Source organism: Dipodomys merriami, unplaced genomic scaffold (genome assembly GCF_024711535.1).
Source record: "Dipodomys merriami isolate MVZ:Mamm:240054 unplaced genomic scaffold, mDipMer1.0.p SCAF_1, whole genome shotgun sequence".
Classification (NCBI taxonomy): domain Eukaryota; kingdom Metazoa; phylum Chordata; class Mammalia; order Rodentia; family Heteromyidae; genus Dipodomys; species Dipodomys merriami.
In genome coordinates this window covers 45,278,119-45,295,403 of record NW_027202270.1, presented here as the reverse complement: position 1 = coordinate 45,295,403, position 17,285 = coordinate 45,278,119, and the positions used below count along the sequence as shown (strand labels likewise).

The window sequence follows — 17,285 nt, the reverse complement described above, 5'->3', positions numbered from 1 at the left end:
TGGCTTTCACTGACCACAACTGTCTTGGCACTCTCTTGGGCAGTCAATATCTGTGGGCTGATACAGAAAGTCACAGATGTTGGTCAAAATTTGTCAGTGGCTGGTTTTCCAAAAGAGCCTTTATTTCTGCATAATGAAACTTACATAAGGGCAGCGGTACTAGAGCTGAGTGTGATTACACAAAGGACTTACTGAACAACCCTTTGGAGAATGAAAGCAGGTCAGGGGGAGCATGTCCTTCATAAATGTTTTCATTGCTTCATTTTAACTTAGAAAACCATTTCTTTTAGATTGGTAATTTAAGGATAGTGGTACAGAGGACTAGGAATCTGATTCTCACTAGTGCCAGTGATGATAAGAGTAACGTATGGACTGCAAAAAAGAAAAAAAAGAAAGAAAAAGAAAATAAATTATTGCTGAAATGTATATCTTATACAAATTGAAAGCTAGTGAACCCCCACTACTCAAAGAGGGCTACTATCAACAGTTTACTCCACATTTATCATCTATTTTTCATGCAGAATACATACACAAGCATTTCTGCAATTTGCTTTTCCCCTGTAGCATTTTGGGCAAAATGCATTTTAGAAAGAAATGTAGCATAATACAAACCAACTTAAAAAATATATTAGCTTTTGGAAATTATGTTTGTATGACTAGAATAGGTTAAAATAGAAAGGCATTTTCAATGCCTATTTATCTCTGTAATTATCCAAAGTCCCCAAGAGGTCTTAGATGCTTTATTAGATAGATTTAGAAAGAATAACTGCAGCACTAAGCTTTTTGCTTCAAGAGTGGGCTTCCAATAAAGCATTACAATGATTTGGAGACAATCTGTAGCCTTGGAAACAATATGGCAGTGGTGACATCAGCAGCAATTATGTGTAATTTTTATCCCTCGTTTATCACCAAGGTAACGGGAGCAGGCTTCCCTGCTTGAAATTTTAAGAATGTCATAGGCCTAAATTCAGCAAGGACGGAGAAAAAGATTAAACTCTGAGTTCCTTCTGCTTTTTGCCTCATTTTCTTCATAAACTAGCCCTGTGGAATTCCAGTAGCAGAGATCTATTATGGGCAACAGCTGCAAGTTTTTAAAGCTATTAAAAATGATTCCAAAGATCCTAATGACGAGGAAGTTTTTCTCTTCTTGTTTTGAGCAGCAGTTTGAGAAACAGAAACATCCTTTTTTAGGCACAGAAGAAGGGAGGCAGTGAAACATCCCTCCACTCTTCATAAAACGCACACTGACCAGCTCATTCCTGAAACCACTGCCCTAAAGCTACCAGCCACTCACAAGGATCATTTCAATGAATTAATTATTTCAGGGCTGGGGAGCTAACTTGGGGCCTGGAGCTTGCTAGGTGGAACAATATTGGGGTTTGAACTCAACTCTTTCTTCTATTAATGTCTTTGTTTTTGAGACAGAATGTAGCTTTCTGCCTGGGTATGTACCTGGACAACCATCCTTCTATTTTTCTCTTCCAGCCATAGCTGAGATGACAGGCATGCACCCCATGCCTCTCCTTTTCAGATGGGATCTCAGGACTTTCTCCGCCTGAGCTAGACTAGAATAGCAGTCCTCCCAATCTTACCTCCCAAGTAGCCAAGAAAACAGACATGAGCCACCAGCACTTCACTTAAATATTTTTTACTGTCAGCATCGATGTTACAATGAACAACATTGAGAGGATTTTTTTTGAACAGGGATCTTGAGAAGTACCATGGTTTAACAGCTTAGATGGCTTTCCTAAGCATCAGATGGGGACAGAGAATTCTCTTTCCCTACTCTGATGAGAATAAAATGGGGAAAGGGAGAAGGGAAGAAGGGGCAAGAGTCTGATATTTTGCTTCTACTCCTGTGGTTCCCAGTGAGTAAAACCCTCACCTGTATGGGTTTGGCCCAGAGGAAGCCTCCTTCTGGGGAAGGAAAGGTGGGATGGGGCTCTGGCACCTTCATTAAGGCAACTGAATAGCTTCCCTGGCTTGACCCAGCTTCAGGCAGGTAGCTGTCAGGCCCCATTGAAGTTAGCAATACAAAGAAGATAGAGTACTAACAGCAGTTTTCATTTCACAGTTGATATTGGAATTGCCAAGCTCGCAGAATAGTACAGCTACATTTTGTTTGTTTAAAAGAATATAATTTCCCTGGATCTAGAGTAGAAAATATCTGTCCATTTAGTTGTTCCTTAAATCCAAAGGGATAGACTGAAGGAGTGGCAGCTGGACCCTCCCTCCTTATGAGGGTCAGTTAATCCCCAGGGTTCTGGGAAAGCAGCCCAGAGAAAGCCTTGATAAAGCCCTCACTCATGGGGACATTCAAGGAACCACTTTATCATAAAAATATATTTGTATATATATTAATATTTACACATACATATGTATTTATGCTAAGCATTCAAAACATACAACAAATAATATAACCTACTACATATACAAAATGATGTTTGAACCCCCCCACATTCATTTAAATTCCTTTTTCTTCCTGAATAAAATGCAATAAAGATGCATCTCATTTATGTCTCTCCATTTCTAGAGATGACGGACAGACTAAAATTGAGGTGTATCTTTCCCATGCATTTTAAGAAGCTTTTATTGTCTAGGTGTATGTTCATAAGATAGACATGATTCATTGTTTTTACATGTTACAGAAATGATCTCACATGGCTACATATCCAGTTGCAGCCTGCTTTTGTGTTGCTAAGTGTTGTGCTTTGAAGGCTTATCTGAGTTTAAAGGTGTCTTTTGTCATTTTACCTGCTGGATGGCATTCCATCATTGGAGTATGTGATACTCCTGTCTTTATTGTTCAGAATCTTCATTGTTATTACAAACAATAGTGTACTTGTCCTCTTAGGGGCCTGCATGAGGATTTCTTTGTAGCATACATTTAGAAGTAAAATTTATGTATCAACTTAACCTGACATTACCAACTTACATTCCAAGGAGAATGTAAGTGGATGGGAAGGGCTTTATTAATTTATAGGAACATCTTACATATATTCTAGATATTAATATTTTATTTCTTACTGTGTTGCAAATATCTTCTCTCAGATTGTGTTCTGTCTTTAAATGTTGTGGTATTTATTGCTACACAGAAGCTGTTAATATTAGTGTAGTCACACTTTTCAACCTTTTGATTTTGGTTTACCTTTTTTCTGCAGGTATTAAAGTTTTACTTTTTTATTTGAGGCCTTTTATGTCATCTAGAATTTAAAATTTCTTTTTATTTTATTTTATTTTATTTTATTTGTGAACATACTGTACAGAGGGGTTACAATTACATGGGCAGGATAATGCGTACATTTCTTACCAAGCATTGCAGCCTCCTCCTTTTGTTTACCCTTCACGTCCCTTCCCAGCCTCCCCCCTCCCCCCCAATCCCAATCCTTCTCCTTCCCCCCCATTCCCCCCCCACACCGACGCTGTAAAGCTCGTTTTGGACATGACAACTTGTACTTCTCATTGTTGCAACAGGTCCACCTGTATCCTTAAACAACTGGTTTTTCCCCATCTCCTCCTCAAGTTATACTGACATCAAATATAGTGAAAGCAGGGGTTATACTGTGGGGGAGGGACATTCAAAGCAACAAAGAGATAATCTTATAAATGCATTAGAAACACATGCATGAAAGAAAAAGAACATTAAAATACATATCTAAGGGTTCATTTTCCTAACATCACATTATCTGACCTTTTCCGCTTGACTCATGCATATACTAGATATTGCAAATAAGGGAAACCATGGGACCTAATATTTCTTTGGGCCTGGCTTACTTCACTTATATAAGATCTGACAGAGAAATATATGGGAAGACAATTGTTCCACTAGCATTTAGTGATTGATATTCCATTCATTGGTTTATGATGTTATATATACTATATATAGTCTAAGTCTTGTGCAGATGTACATCTATTTCTGGATTCTGCATTTTATTCCACTGAGCTATTTAAGAATATCCATGAAAATACTACACAATTTGAATTATTATACTGTGTAAATAATTCTTAGTGTTAAAAGGAAGTCTCCCTTAATCAGCTAAAACATAGAGTCTAGACCACATTGGTCCAGGGTAAGTGAACAAGACTTACACAGTAGGGGCTAAACAATGCAAAGGACCTGATTATGTCTCTATGTTGCTCTCCTCTATCTCATTGAGCTATACTCGGAGGTCAAGGTTCTTGGTCAAGCTTCAAGGCACAGTAAGATGCCTTCTCGACTTGATGAACATGAAAGTGACGGCATACATAATTGTCAATAATTCTCTGCTGGTGTGGGGTCTTGTTGGGCCAGTACTGGGACAATTGGCCTCTGTGCTATGTGGCTTAGGGTGTTTATTTATGTCTGCTTAGAGGCTTTCCTGGACAGATTTAGTCATGATCATTACATTCTTTTTTTCCTCTTCCTTCTCCAAAAATAGAGCTGTGCTTATCCTTCTTCTTTTTCCTATCAACTTAAGGAACAGGATGTCAGTTCTATCCTATTGAGAATCTGTCTGCAATTGTGCAAGGGCTACTGGGAAAGATGAGCTTCTTTAATCTGTGAGTCAGAATGACAGGGCCTTCCTTTAGCTTAGATCTCTTTTGTGTCCTCCAGCTAAATTTATAATTTTTCCATTAGACTTCTGCATATTAGAAAAAAAGGATTTGCATTTTAGGTCCTTTTTTTTGTCAGTAGTGGGGCTTGAACTCTGGGCCTAGGCACTGTCCTTCAGCTCTTCAGCTCAAGGCTAGTGCTCTACCACTTGACCCACACAGCACCATTAGTGGTTTTCATGTTGGTTTATTGGAGATAAGAGTGTCACAGACTTTCCTGCCCTGGCTGACTTTGAACTGTGATCCTCAGATCTCAGCCTCTTGAGTAGCTAAGATTACAGCATGAGCCACCAGTGCCTGACTAGATACTTATTTTTGTTGCTACTATGATAAATGGCATTTTTACTTGTTCTGATACTTACTGTTCTTGTGAATTCTAATGCTTATTTCTTGCTCTGTGTGGAGAGTGTTGTGATGGTGGACCTCTGCCTTGCTCTGCATTTTGCCAGAGCAATGCTTTGGTTTCTTGGCCATAGTACTCTGTCAGGTTAGAAATCTTCACAGGACACTGTTCATGGGCTCCTCTCTCCATCTCCAGGTGCATCTTGGTTCCTGAAATTCTCTTTTCAGTCCTCAGATGGCAATGTGGACTCATTCACTCTACCTTGCTGCACACTTCTGCGACTGCCTTTGTATCTGGGGCCGCATGTTGTTTGAGGAAAGAGGAAAAGCCACAGGAAGATCATCACAGCTCCTCCGACTGGCTCCCTCAGAGTTTTAGATGGCAGTGGCTGTCTCAGCCTCTTGTCTGAACTGGAACTAACTTCTTCCTGGAGCCTTCTCTGTTTAACCCCACTTCTGTGCTCATACTACCTAAGACCAATTTGGAGGACATGGGTGGGAAAAATAGCTATACCAATGGTTGACAGCTATACTATTGGATGATACTTATCCCTCAGTCCACCTGTTCACACTTACTTTTCAGATGTTAAACAATTATATGTAGTGTTCTGTCCACATTTTGAAGATGCATTCAGTGGAGAGACAGGCAGATTATGTCTGATTCTTTTTATTTTATTTCATTTTATGTATTTTTTTTGTCTGTCATGGGGCTTGAACACTGGGCCTAGGTGCTGTCCCTGAGCTCTTTTGCTCAAGTCTAGCAACTCTACCACTTTGAGCCACAATGACAGTTATGATTTTCTAGTGGTTAATTGGAGATAAGAGTCTCATGGACTTTCTTGCCCCAGATGACTCTGAATCACAATCCTCAGATTTCAGCCTCCTGAGTAGCTAAGATTACAGGTGTGAACCACCAGTGCCCAGCTTCTGATTCATTTTATTTGGAACCAGACCATACTTTTGGTATGATAAATCCTATTGTTTTGCTGTACCTGTTTTATTGTTTCATATTTGTAAAAGTTTCCTTCATACTACTTTCTTCAAGTTTATTTTGTTGTTCCTCTACCCCCAACCTTTAAAAGTCAGTACAGTCTTTCTTTCCTTCCCCCTGTATAAACTTAATATGTTATACATTTCTTCTAAAAATTTATTTGAAAATATATTTATTTTAATTATGTCTGTTCTAAATAACTCGTAGTTTACATTTGCTAGTTTTATTGCACTCACAAATTAGTTATGTTTGTTTTATTCAGTAGTTTGCTATATTTGTGGAAATGGATATCTAGTTGTATTTTGCTATGGTCATACATTGTGCTTTGTGTGAATTCAATTTCATATTATTTGTTGAAAAGTTGTGACCCAATTCATTCTCAATTTTTGGACTCATGGATGCTTGAAAGGAATATATACTCCTTAATTATGAGTGAAAGATCTTACATATTACCATCCAATTAATCTTGTTAAAATTTCACAGAGAAACTACCCACAGGATACCATAATAGTAGATTCATGTCATTGTAACTTTGTCCAAACCCATAGAATATAAGCCACCAAACATAAACCCTAATGTAAACTATGAATTTGAGGAATAATAATAGAAGGTTGAATTATACCACTCTGGCAGGAGATGGATGGTGGAGGAGACTGGGCATGTATAGGGTAGGGACTACGTAAGGTATCTCTGGGAAAAAATTTTGTGCCTTGGGCTCAATTTTTCTGTGAACCTAAAACTGCTGTAAAACAAAAACAACCACAAAAACAAAACAAAAACAAAAACAACTAGGTCTCGCTGGGTGCCGGTGGCTCATGTATGTAGTCTTAGCTATTCAGAAAGCTGAGATCTGAGGATCAAGGTTTGAAGGCAGCCTGGTTAGAAAAGTCCATGAGACTCTCACGTCCAATTAAATACCAAAAAACATGGAGATGTAGCTCAAGTAGTAGAGTGCTAGCTTTGAGCACAAATACTCAGGGACAGTGTCCAGGCCCTTGAGTTCAAACTCCAGGACCATCACACAAAAAAGAAAACAAACAAAAACACCTAAGTCTAATAAGTATAGTTTCCGGAAATGGAGGTATATGTAGAATACTAGCCTAAGCAAAAAGCCAAATGAGAGCTAAGTGAGAGAATGAGGCCATGATTCAAGCTCCAGTACTAGTGTATCAAACAAGATCTCTTATAGAATTATAAATTGATCAATTTCTCCTTGTAATTCTTTGCATTTTATAAATATATAGCTATTATTTATCACTAATGAATAGTCACTGTGTAATCTTAATTTTACAGTTCTGTTTTCACTAATATTATCTTACTGAATCCCTTCCAGCTTTTTGATCATTTTGCTTCATTTATGCCTTGTGAATAATATCTAGTTGGAATTTTTTTAAAGTTCAAGCTGAAACTCTAATGTCTAGTTTATTCTGCTATACTCATTATTTTTTATATCTTTGGATTTCTACCATTTGGTTTTATTTGCTGTTTTATATTTTATTTGCCTATCATTTTGTGTACATTCTATTTTGATTGAGTTTCTTTATTGCTTCCTTTCCCCTCCTTTCTCTATCATTTGGAAATTTTATATTAGATTTATATTATTTAGTGGATACTCTTAAATTCCTTTTTTACTGTTATTGTAAGGTGAATTACAGAGTGGTTACATTTAGGATACTCTTAAATTCTTTACAAGTTCTAAATATAATCTATATCTTCATGTATTTTTTTCTTTTTTTCATATGGTTTTTTTATTGTGAAAATACTGTACAGAGGGGTTATAATTACATGGGCAAGATAATGAGTACATTTCCTATCAAGCATTGTAGGCTCCTCTTTATGTATTTCTTAATAAACAATAGGAAAGAAATATAAAAAAAGCTTGATCTCTGTACAACTCTCAAATTTTTAATGTCTTCTGTTTATATCTTATTTTTAATATTTCCTGACCCCAAATTCATCATCACTGCTACTATTTTTTAAAGAATTTTTCTAAGTTCCTCAGGACCAATGGAATAGAATTGAAAACCCAGAAATGAACCTACAGACCTATAGCCATCTAATTTTCGATAAGGGAGCTAAAACAATAGAATGGAACAAAGACAACCTCTTCAGTAAATGGTGCTGGCAAAATTGGTTAACTACTTGTAGAAAACTAAAGCTAGATCCTTATATATCACCCTGTACCAGAATCAACTCCAAATGGATCAAAGACCTCGAAGTCAAAGCAGACACTCTGAAAACATTACAGGATGGAATAGGAGAAACCCTAGGTCTCCTTGGCTCAGGCCAAAATTTTCTGAATAGAGACCTGGAAACACAACAAATCAAAGAAAGGTTGGACAAATGGGATCGCATAAAGTTGCAGAGCTTCTGCATGGCAAAGGACATAGCTAGCAAGATCAATAGAAAGCCCACGGATTGGGAAAAGATCTTTACTAGCCATACAACGGACAAGGGTCTCATATCTAAAATATATTTGGAACTCAAAAAATTAAACCCCCCAACAACAAATCCTCAAAGAAACAACTGCCCAATAAACAAGTGGGCGAAAGACTTAAAGAGAAACTTCTCTGAAGAAGAAAGAAGGATGGCCAACAGACACATGAAGAAATGCTCAACCTCCCTAGCCATAAAAGAAATGCAAATCAAAACAACATTGAGATACCACCTCACTCCAGTTAGAAAGGCAAAAATCAAGAACTCTAACAACAACAGATGCTGGAGGGGATGTGGACAGAAGGGAACCTTACTTCATTGTTGGTGGGAATGTAAACTTGTTCAACCACTTTGGAAAGCAGTATGGAGGTTCCTCAAAAGACTCCACATAGAATTCCCCTATGACCCAGCAATCCCACTTTTGGGCATTTACCCAAATGTTTACAAACAAGACCACACTAAAGCTACCAGCACAACTATGTTTATTGCAGCATTATTCACCATAGCTAAGATATGGAAGCAACCCAGATGCCCCTCAGTAGATGAATGGATCAAGAAAATGTGGTATATATACACAATGGAATTCTATGCCTCCATCAGAAAGAATGACATTGCCCCATTTGTTAGGAAATGGAAAGACTTGGAAAAAATTATATTAAGCGAAGTAAGCCAGGCCCAAAGAAACATAGGTCCCATGGTTTCCCTTATTTGTAGTATCTAGTATATGTATGAGTCAAGCGGAAAAGGTCAGATAATGTGATGTTAGGAAAATGAACCCTTAGATATGTATTTTAATGTTTTTTTTCTTTCATGCATGTGTCTCTAACGCATTTATAAGATTATTTCTTTGTTGCTTTGTATGTCCCTCCCCCACAGTATAATCTCTGCTTTCACTATATTTGATGTCAGTATAACTTGTGGAGGAGGAGATGGGGAAAAACAAGTCGTTTAAGGATACAGGTGGACCTGTTCCAACAATGAGAAGTACAAGTTGTCATGTCCATAACGAGCTTTACAATGTCTGTGCGGGGGGAGGCGGGGAGGATTGGGACTGGGGGGGGAGGGGGGAGGCTGGGAAGGGACGTGAAGGATAAACAAAGGAGGAGGCTGCAATGCTTGGTAAGAAATGTACGCATTATCCTGAATTGTAACCCCTCTTTACAGTATGTTCACAAATAAAAAAAAAAAAAGAATTTTTCTAAGTTGATCAAGTATCTTTGTTAATATAGTTTCTTGTTTTCTATTTTTCCATTTGGGAGGGAAGTACAACTTTAATATTTCTTTCAGAATCTTGGAAGGGACAAACTCTGATTTTGGCTTTCTGAAAACATCTTTATTTCTTCTTCATTTTTAAGACATTTTCACTTTTGATGAAAAGCTTAGTGGGGTAGGAATTCCATGCTGAGGGTTGTTGATGATGGTATGTTCCTCAGCATGTCGATCATTCCATGGAGTGTTGCTCATCTGTTCCACATCTTCTCTCTTGGAAACCTAGTCTGCACTTCACCTTTTGCAGGTGTCCTAAACCTATAGGCCCCTGCCCGAAAATCAGACCACCTTCTTCCTGAAAATGTGGATAAAGCATGCCTACTCATGTGACAGTTTTTGGATACTCTGAAGGTCAGCCATGGCTTCAGGTTGAGGAAGACATGTGTTTCGACTTCCAAAGGGAGGAAATGGGAATCTGGCTCTTCATCTTGTTATTAACCAGTTTGTAGAGCTTTGTAGAGCTTCTACCCTGATGAGCCAAGCCCTGGGCTATGCATAGGCTGAGAGATCCTTCTGTCTCTCTAAGTTAATGGTTAGTTGAAAAATATATTAGTAGAAAAGGGAAGCCGATTTCAGGGAATAGATTACTAAAGGGCTATCCATGTACAAGACGTAGATGAAATAAGAATTGCTAAGAGGCTACTGGTCTCTATGTGTAGTCTCTGTTGACTAGTGGTACAGCTACACCAATGGCATCTGAGTGATCTCACCAGTAGGATTCCTCAGATGTCTCCATATCAATGCCGTCCATAGAAGATTCTGATTATCTAGGACTTGGAAACTATAAAATGGCATGGTATGGGGCTAGAAGGGGGCTGAGAACTGAACAGAGCCCTAGACCAGAACAGTCTTTATGGGTTACAAGCCCACTATTTGCTGCCCAAAGGAGAGAAAAACCTTCTCATCAATTGACCCCTACAGGCATTGGATGTGTTTACTATCAGAAGGGAGCCATGAAGGAGAGAGCAAGAAGGTGTGCAATTTCTTCTTCATCTTTGTCTGCAACAAATTTACATACCACCACCATTGTGGACATGTGTTATTTGGTGCTGGGATATAAAAATCCACCTCAGAACATGATTCTTTTCCTGCTCCTCCTGCCACAGTTTACAGATCTGAACAACAGAAACTCCCAGTGCCATGCACACATCACATTGTTGTCTTAGAGAGAGAGTGTGTGGGTGTTCTCTTTATACCTTTTAAAATTAATTGAGCTAAATTATAGCTTCCCAGTTATAAAACAGTGGTCTGTGGAGTGCAAAATTCAGACATTGCCATAGAAACTCTGCTTTGCCCAGGAAGTCATTGAAAGAAAAACCAAAATACTTTTTACAAAAATAGAATATTGACGTTCATATCTCTAAAGGAATTAATTTACTGACTGATGGAAGGGAAAGAAGAAAGATGAGCCACTGAGCTGCATTTTAATGTGATGGGGATTATCCCCAGGGTGGCAGACCGCCTCAGCTCCTTCTTTTATTTTTGCAGCAAAGAACACTTTTCTTTTCAGCTTGGTTTGTATATAAAATAGTTTCCAGAAATATGAGGAGTAATAAGGAATTAGAGAGTACATTTGGTGAAACACTAAAAGGCTCCAATTTGTTTCTTGCCATTATCAATTTGATGAATGTTAAAATTGCTTGCGGGATATTTAATCGCTATTCATGACTAGTATAGTGGCAGTTCTACAGGAATAAATGTGAACGTACCATTAGTGATCAGGGAACACTTGCCTATCACAGGTGCCGGGGTAAGACCAGACACAACACGTGTATGAAGCAAAATAATTAGCTAGAACATAATAATAATGCTGCAAATTCTATATGGGGAGGCATTAGAATTCTGATGATGGCTTAGTTATGTGTTTATTTATATATGTGCATACAAATATGTGTTGAGTGTATTCCTGGACTGGCTATCTGGAAATGTTCTTCCAGAGAATGAGAATTATTCTCAAGTTTCTTGGTTTTATTTCCAAATCAGATCCCAACAAGCCAAAGAATGATCCAAATGAATAACTCCTTTTTTCTTTCCTGTTTCTTTCTTTCTCTTTTCTTTCTCTCCTTCCCAACCTCCCTCACTCCTTCCCTCCCTCTTTCCCTCTCTCCCTCCCTCCCTCCCTCCCTTCCTTCCTTTCTCCCTTCCTTCCTTCCTCCATCCCTCCCTCTCTCCCTCTCTCCTTCCTTCCTTCCTTCCTTCCTTCCTTCCTTCCTTCCTTCCTTCCTTCCTTCTCTCCTTCCTTCCTTCCTTCCTTCCTTTTTTCTTCCCTCCATCTGTCTTTACTTTGTTTTTGTTTTTCAGTGCTGGGGCTTGAACTCAGGACCTGGGAACTGACTCTGAGCTGTTTTGCTCAAGGCTAGGGCTCCACCAGTTGAGCCACAGCTCTACTTCTGGCTCTTCTTTTGGTAGTTTATTGGAGATAAGAGTCTCATGGAGTTTCCTGCCAGGATGGCTTTGAATCCTGATCCTCGGATCTCAGCCTCCTAAGTAGTTAGGATTGTAGACATAAGCTGCTGGTGCCTGTACATATCCCAATTTTTACAGGTATCTTTCTTCTTGAGATATTGCCACAGGCTTTGCTATCATCATGGTTGTCTTGTCTTCTACTGTAAGAACTTGCTAATACATTTTTTCTCTCTCTTGTTCTCAGAATATTGAGTAGAAAAAATCCAGTTCTTGGAATGCAGAAATTGGGGGCAAAGATCTTTGAATTATGAGCAAGGATAGCAAGGAAAAAAGTACATCCCAAGGTAATAGGGAGAATTATATAGGATCTATGATTACATCAAAAGGCCTAGAAAACATAAGCCAGGTACCAGTGGCTCACACCTGTAATCCTACCTTCTCAGAAGGATTGTGGTTCAAACTTTCCTGGGGCAGGAAAATCTGTGAGACTCTTATCTCCAATTAACTACCAGAAAACTAGAAGTGGCACTGTGGGTCAAAGTGGTAGAGTGCTAGCCTTGAGCAAAAAAGAGCTTAGGGACAGCACTCAAGCCTTAAGTTCAAGTACCATGACCTACAGAAAAACAAAGGTCTAGAAAGTGCTTTCTGAATGTTAGAAAACATTATGCTTATGTGTTACATGAATGGTTTGATGCAATGATTACATTGTATCTCTGTGGGGATAAATCTTGATATTCTAAGTACTGTGCTATACCTGATCACTTGATTAAATAATTTGTTGAGGGCTTATAGTGGGTTTTTGGTTTGGGGGCTTTGTTTTTTGTTGTTAGTTTTATATATTTTTATTTATTATTTTATTATCTCTAGTTGTAGAGAGGAGTTGCCATTTAATAAAGCAGTTTATGAATACAATGTACCTTGATCAATGTTACAGTTTTATTTGTTTGTTTTTTGTTTTTTGTTCTAGGATTAAACACAGAGCCTTTTGCTTGCTAGGCAGTACTTTATCACTTGAGCATGCCTCGAACCCTTTGCTTTAATTTTGTTTTGCAGATAAAGTCTCATGCTAACTTTACACAGTTAGTTTTTGGACTGTGATTCTTGTATCTCTGCCTCCTGGTATTACAGGCATGTACCATGATGCCTAGCTATAGTTTTGTAAAGAATGTTTATATCTTGTTTTGATTCTCACATCTTCTCTGAGATAGACAATACAGACATGAAAATTGTTAGAACTTGTCAGTACTCTGGTTCCTTTCTGTGGCCACTGGGAAGATTGTTCTTGTCCATTTCTTTGGATAGGTCTGACCACATGATCTGTTTTGATCAAGGAAATGTGAGTGGAGGTAACGTGCAACATTTCTGGGCACCAGCAGTTGAAAAGTGATTCACCATGGCCTCTTTACCCTGCTGTGTTATGGATACCATTTCAGCAATATAGGATTGTCAGTCTGTGGGCTTAGAGCATATAGGAAGGGTCTGTATTAAAATAATGGGGTTGAAATTTGCATATCAATACCTCCCACTTTCTATTCTACCTGTGCCAAAGGACTACAGAAAAGACTCATTCTGACCCTCCATCTAAGGATATATAATTTTTTATTATTTTATTTTTATTTTTTTATTGTGAAAATACCATACAGAGGGGTTACAATTACATGGGCAAGATAATGAGTACATTTCTTATCAAGCATTGTAGCATCCTCCTTTGTTTTCCCTTCCCATCCCTTCCCATCCTCCCCCTACGCCCCCCCACCCAATCCTCCCCGCTACCCCCCCCCCCCGCACCAAAGTTGTAAAGTTCATTTTTCGACATAACAACTTGTACATCTCATTGTTGCAATGGGTCCCCCTGTATCCCTATTTAAACAATTTGTTTTTTCCCTTTCCCTCCACAAATTATACCGACACCAAATATAGTGAAAGCAGGGGTTATACTGTGGGGGAGGGACATACACATACAAAGCAACAAAGAAATTATCTTATAAATGTGTTAGAAACAATTGCATGAAAGAAAAAAAACATTTGAATACATATCTTAGGTTCATTTCCCTAACATCACCTTATCTAACCTTTTCTGCTTGACTCAGACATATACTAGTTATTGCAAATAAGGGAAACCTTTCTATTCTACCTGTGCCAAAGGACTACAGAAAAGACTCATTCTGACCCTCAGTCTAAGGATATGTCATTTTCTAAGCCCTTCTTAATATGTTTTATCCTAGTCTCTTCTCGTAAATATGTCCCTCTGAGGACTAATGTGGACAGTGATGATCTACATTGTTTTTACTTTGCCTTGTCTCAAATTAGCTAAGCATGACGATAAAATGTTTCCTATTCCAGATCTATTGGAAATTACAGGCAAATCACAGGAAAGAGGCACTGAGCTATGAAGAGAATTTGTTTAGTTAGATGAAGGGACTCAGTGGGTGCTTGCATGGAGTTCATCTGGTTTTACGGGCTTCAAGGGTACCCACTGCCTGTGGAGAAGGCATCCCAGCCCGGGAAAGGTCCTCCAGCAGGAAGGGGCACCGAACTCTGGCTGCATGTCAGTGAGGCCCTTTCCTTCACCCAAGACGCCTGCAGTGCATGACAAGAGCCTAGAGGACCACGAGCCCTATCTGTATCTGTACAACCACTCAGCCAGGTTTCATTTTGGTGGTCAAAAATCATAGCTAACATTCCCCTGTTTGATTAATGAAAATATGCTTGACATAATAACTAAGTCCCAACAATATATTCAGAGGTCAAATTTGGGGATGTTGATATATTTTTTATGTCCACTGACGTTTTACTTATAAAAGCTTGCAAGTCTAGGACAATGATTCAATGGCTAGTGACCAGGAAGGGAAGATTGACTGCAGAGTCCCTCGACAGAGTGTGTGGAGTGAGAGAAGGGGACATGAACATGGGCTAGGCTGCTGCAGGCCTCACTGCACCAGGTAGGGATGCTGCCTGCACAGCTGCATCCCTGGGAGACACCTGTTCCTCCTGTCTACTTAGAGTCTGCTCTTCACAATGCGGTTGCTGCTCACTCACTACCCACTCCTTGATCAATGCTGACCCAAACAGATTGTGTCCTTAAATTTAGGACAGTGGCCTACCCAGCCCCCAGAAGACTGCAGTTACATACTTCCTCTGCTGGCTCTCCAGGGGAACAGAGATCCAGGGATGGGGATGTTGGCGTTTGGGGTTCATTTACACATCTATCTATTTAGTATCTATCTATCTATTGATCTGACATCAGGAAACAGCTACTTAGAAACTGAATAGCATCAATTAATAATGGTTGAGAATCATTCTAACCCTATGTATGTATGTATGTATATATATTCTTATCATTCTAGTTAATGGTTATAAATAATCAGCAATTAATAATGGTTATGAATCATTCTAACATTTTCTATATGTATATAATCTGGCCACTAATATAATCAAAAGAAGGTGGGATGTTTCAAAAGAAATTTCTATGCATTTAAACTTCTCCCCTATATTCAATTTATATCTCAAAGTGCTAGAAGGGGACTGAAGTAGAACTCTTTAAGGAGAATGCCATTAGCCAGAATGCCAGCATCCATCAGGGGAAACAAAACAATGGTTGGAAGTTGCTGGGGCAGCTTAATGACTAATCTTCAATAGTACATTTGCAATAACAGACGATAGTCATCATGAGTAATTGTTTCCTGATTGTGTGCCATGCAGTCACGCGGAAGGAGGCAGTGGGAAGCTGGCCCAGTAGCTAGGGCCCTTTTGTCTGTAGGGTCTGTGCAAGATGGCCACCGGACACGGTGGTCAGAATCGCCACAGAGGCAAAATAAAGGCAGGAGGATGGATTTCCCCTTGCAGGCATTGGCTACATAATTAGAGCCAGCAGCAGGAGGCAAATTAAAGCCTTCCTGGGAAGTTCTAAATAGATAGGTGTTTGTGAGGTTGGGAGACTTCTCCAAAGCCATGAAGCAAGACTGAAGTGCCTGAGCAGGCATCAGCAAGTCTTTCCACCCAGCTAGATAGATGCTAAGTGTCCCTTAGCAGCTCTCAAAGTCCCTGAGAGTCACAATGCCACCAATGGGAACGGGAGCTGTGTGGCTTCCAAAAGAAATAGACAAGACGATCTAGCCTCACAGTGGAAGTTGAAATTGGGTGACTAAAATTCTTTTCCCATGTGCAGTCTTGTATTTTTTTTGTTTACATTTACTTTAAGGGCAAACTACTCTTAGAACTAATATGTAAATATAAATGAGTATCTCTACTTAATATGATTAATAAGAGATTAAAAACAGAAGCAAACCCAATTATTGAGATAAATGCTTCCCTTAAACCAGTGAGTTTTCTTTCTTCCCAGTGTGCCTCAGAGAGGCTGGAGGTACCACTGTACAAGCTGGAGGAGTATGACTGCCTACCTAGATGAGGGCCTCCATGTCAGCTCAGCCTGGGTGCTAAAAGAACTAACTCCCCAGCCTACATCAGTGAGTCCCAACCTCTCCCTGCCTTCAGACTCCTGACGGCTGTAACATCCTCTTATCAGAAAAAGAGACTTCCAGTGAATTATGACATTGTTCTAGTTGTTCCTAGTAAAAAGCCTTCCTACACCATGGAGAGGTGAGCAGAAGGATATTTACTACCAGGAGGGGATAAGACACAGGATTTGAAAAGTTTCACTTTCCTACATTGAAATCACTGCTTTGGTGAATAGGGTACTTCAAAATAACAACAGAAACAAAACAAGCCAGGTGCCAGTGACTTACATCTGCGGCCTATAATCCTTGCTCCTCAGGAGGCTGAGATATGAGGATCTTGGTTCAAAGCCAGCCAGTGCAGGAAAGCCCATGAGACTCTTAACTTCAATGAACCATCAAAAAAAAAGCCCAAAGTATATCTGTGGCTCAAGTAGTAGAATGCTAGGCTTGAGCATAAAAGCTCAGGAACATCATCAGGCCCTGAGGCCTCAAAACCAGCACATACACACACACAAAAAGACAACAAAGCAAAACAAAAACTGTATCCTGTGAATAGATAACGCAGGTGTGGAGTGAGTTTTACGAGGAAGAGCTGATACATGGAGGTGCCATTCATGAGGTGAGGATGCAGATAGTTTTGGAGTGATGATTCATGGGTAAGACAGAATGGGCTTGGCCTTCATGCCACCTTGTTCTTTGACCAGTTTTCCTAGTGTAAAAGGATTCTGACAGGTCCTTGTTAGGGAAAGAGGGCTCAATCCAAATACTGCTAATCTTTCTGTTAGAGAAAG

The 17,285-nt window shown here is 39.2% G+C and overlaps 1 protein-coding gene across 13 annotated transcripts in view; it reads left to right on the top strand.

Moving 5' to 3' along the window:
- Myo3b (myosin IIIB) overlaps positions 1 to 17,285 on the top strand; it is a 397,916-nt gene that overhangs the window by 68,051 nt on the left and 312,580 nt on the right. The window contains exon 1 of one of the 13 annotated variants that reach the window (XM_070021280.1): positions 17,049 to 17,113. The exons of the other annotated variants lie outside the window; for them this stretch is intronic. Within the exon in view, the coding sequence (XP_069877381.1) occupies positions 17,094 to 17,113 (20 nt within the window). The 5' untranslated portion in view covers positions 17,049 to 17,093. Of the gene's footprint in view, positions 1 to 17,048; positions 17,114 to 17,285 lie in introns of those variants that run through there. 13 annotated transcript variants of the gene reach the window in all.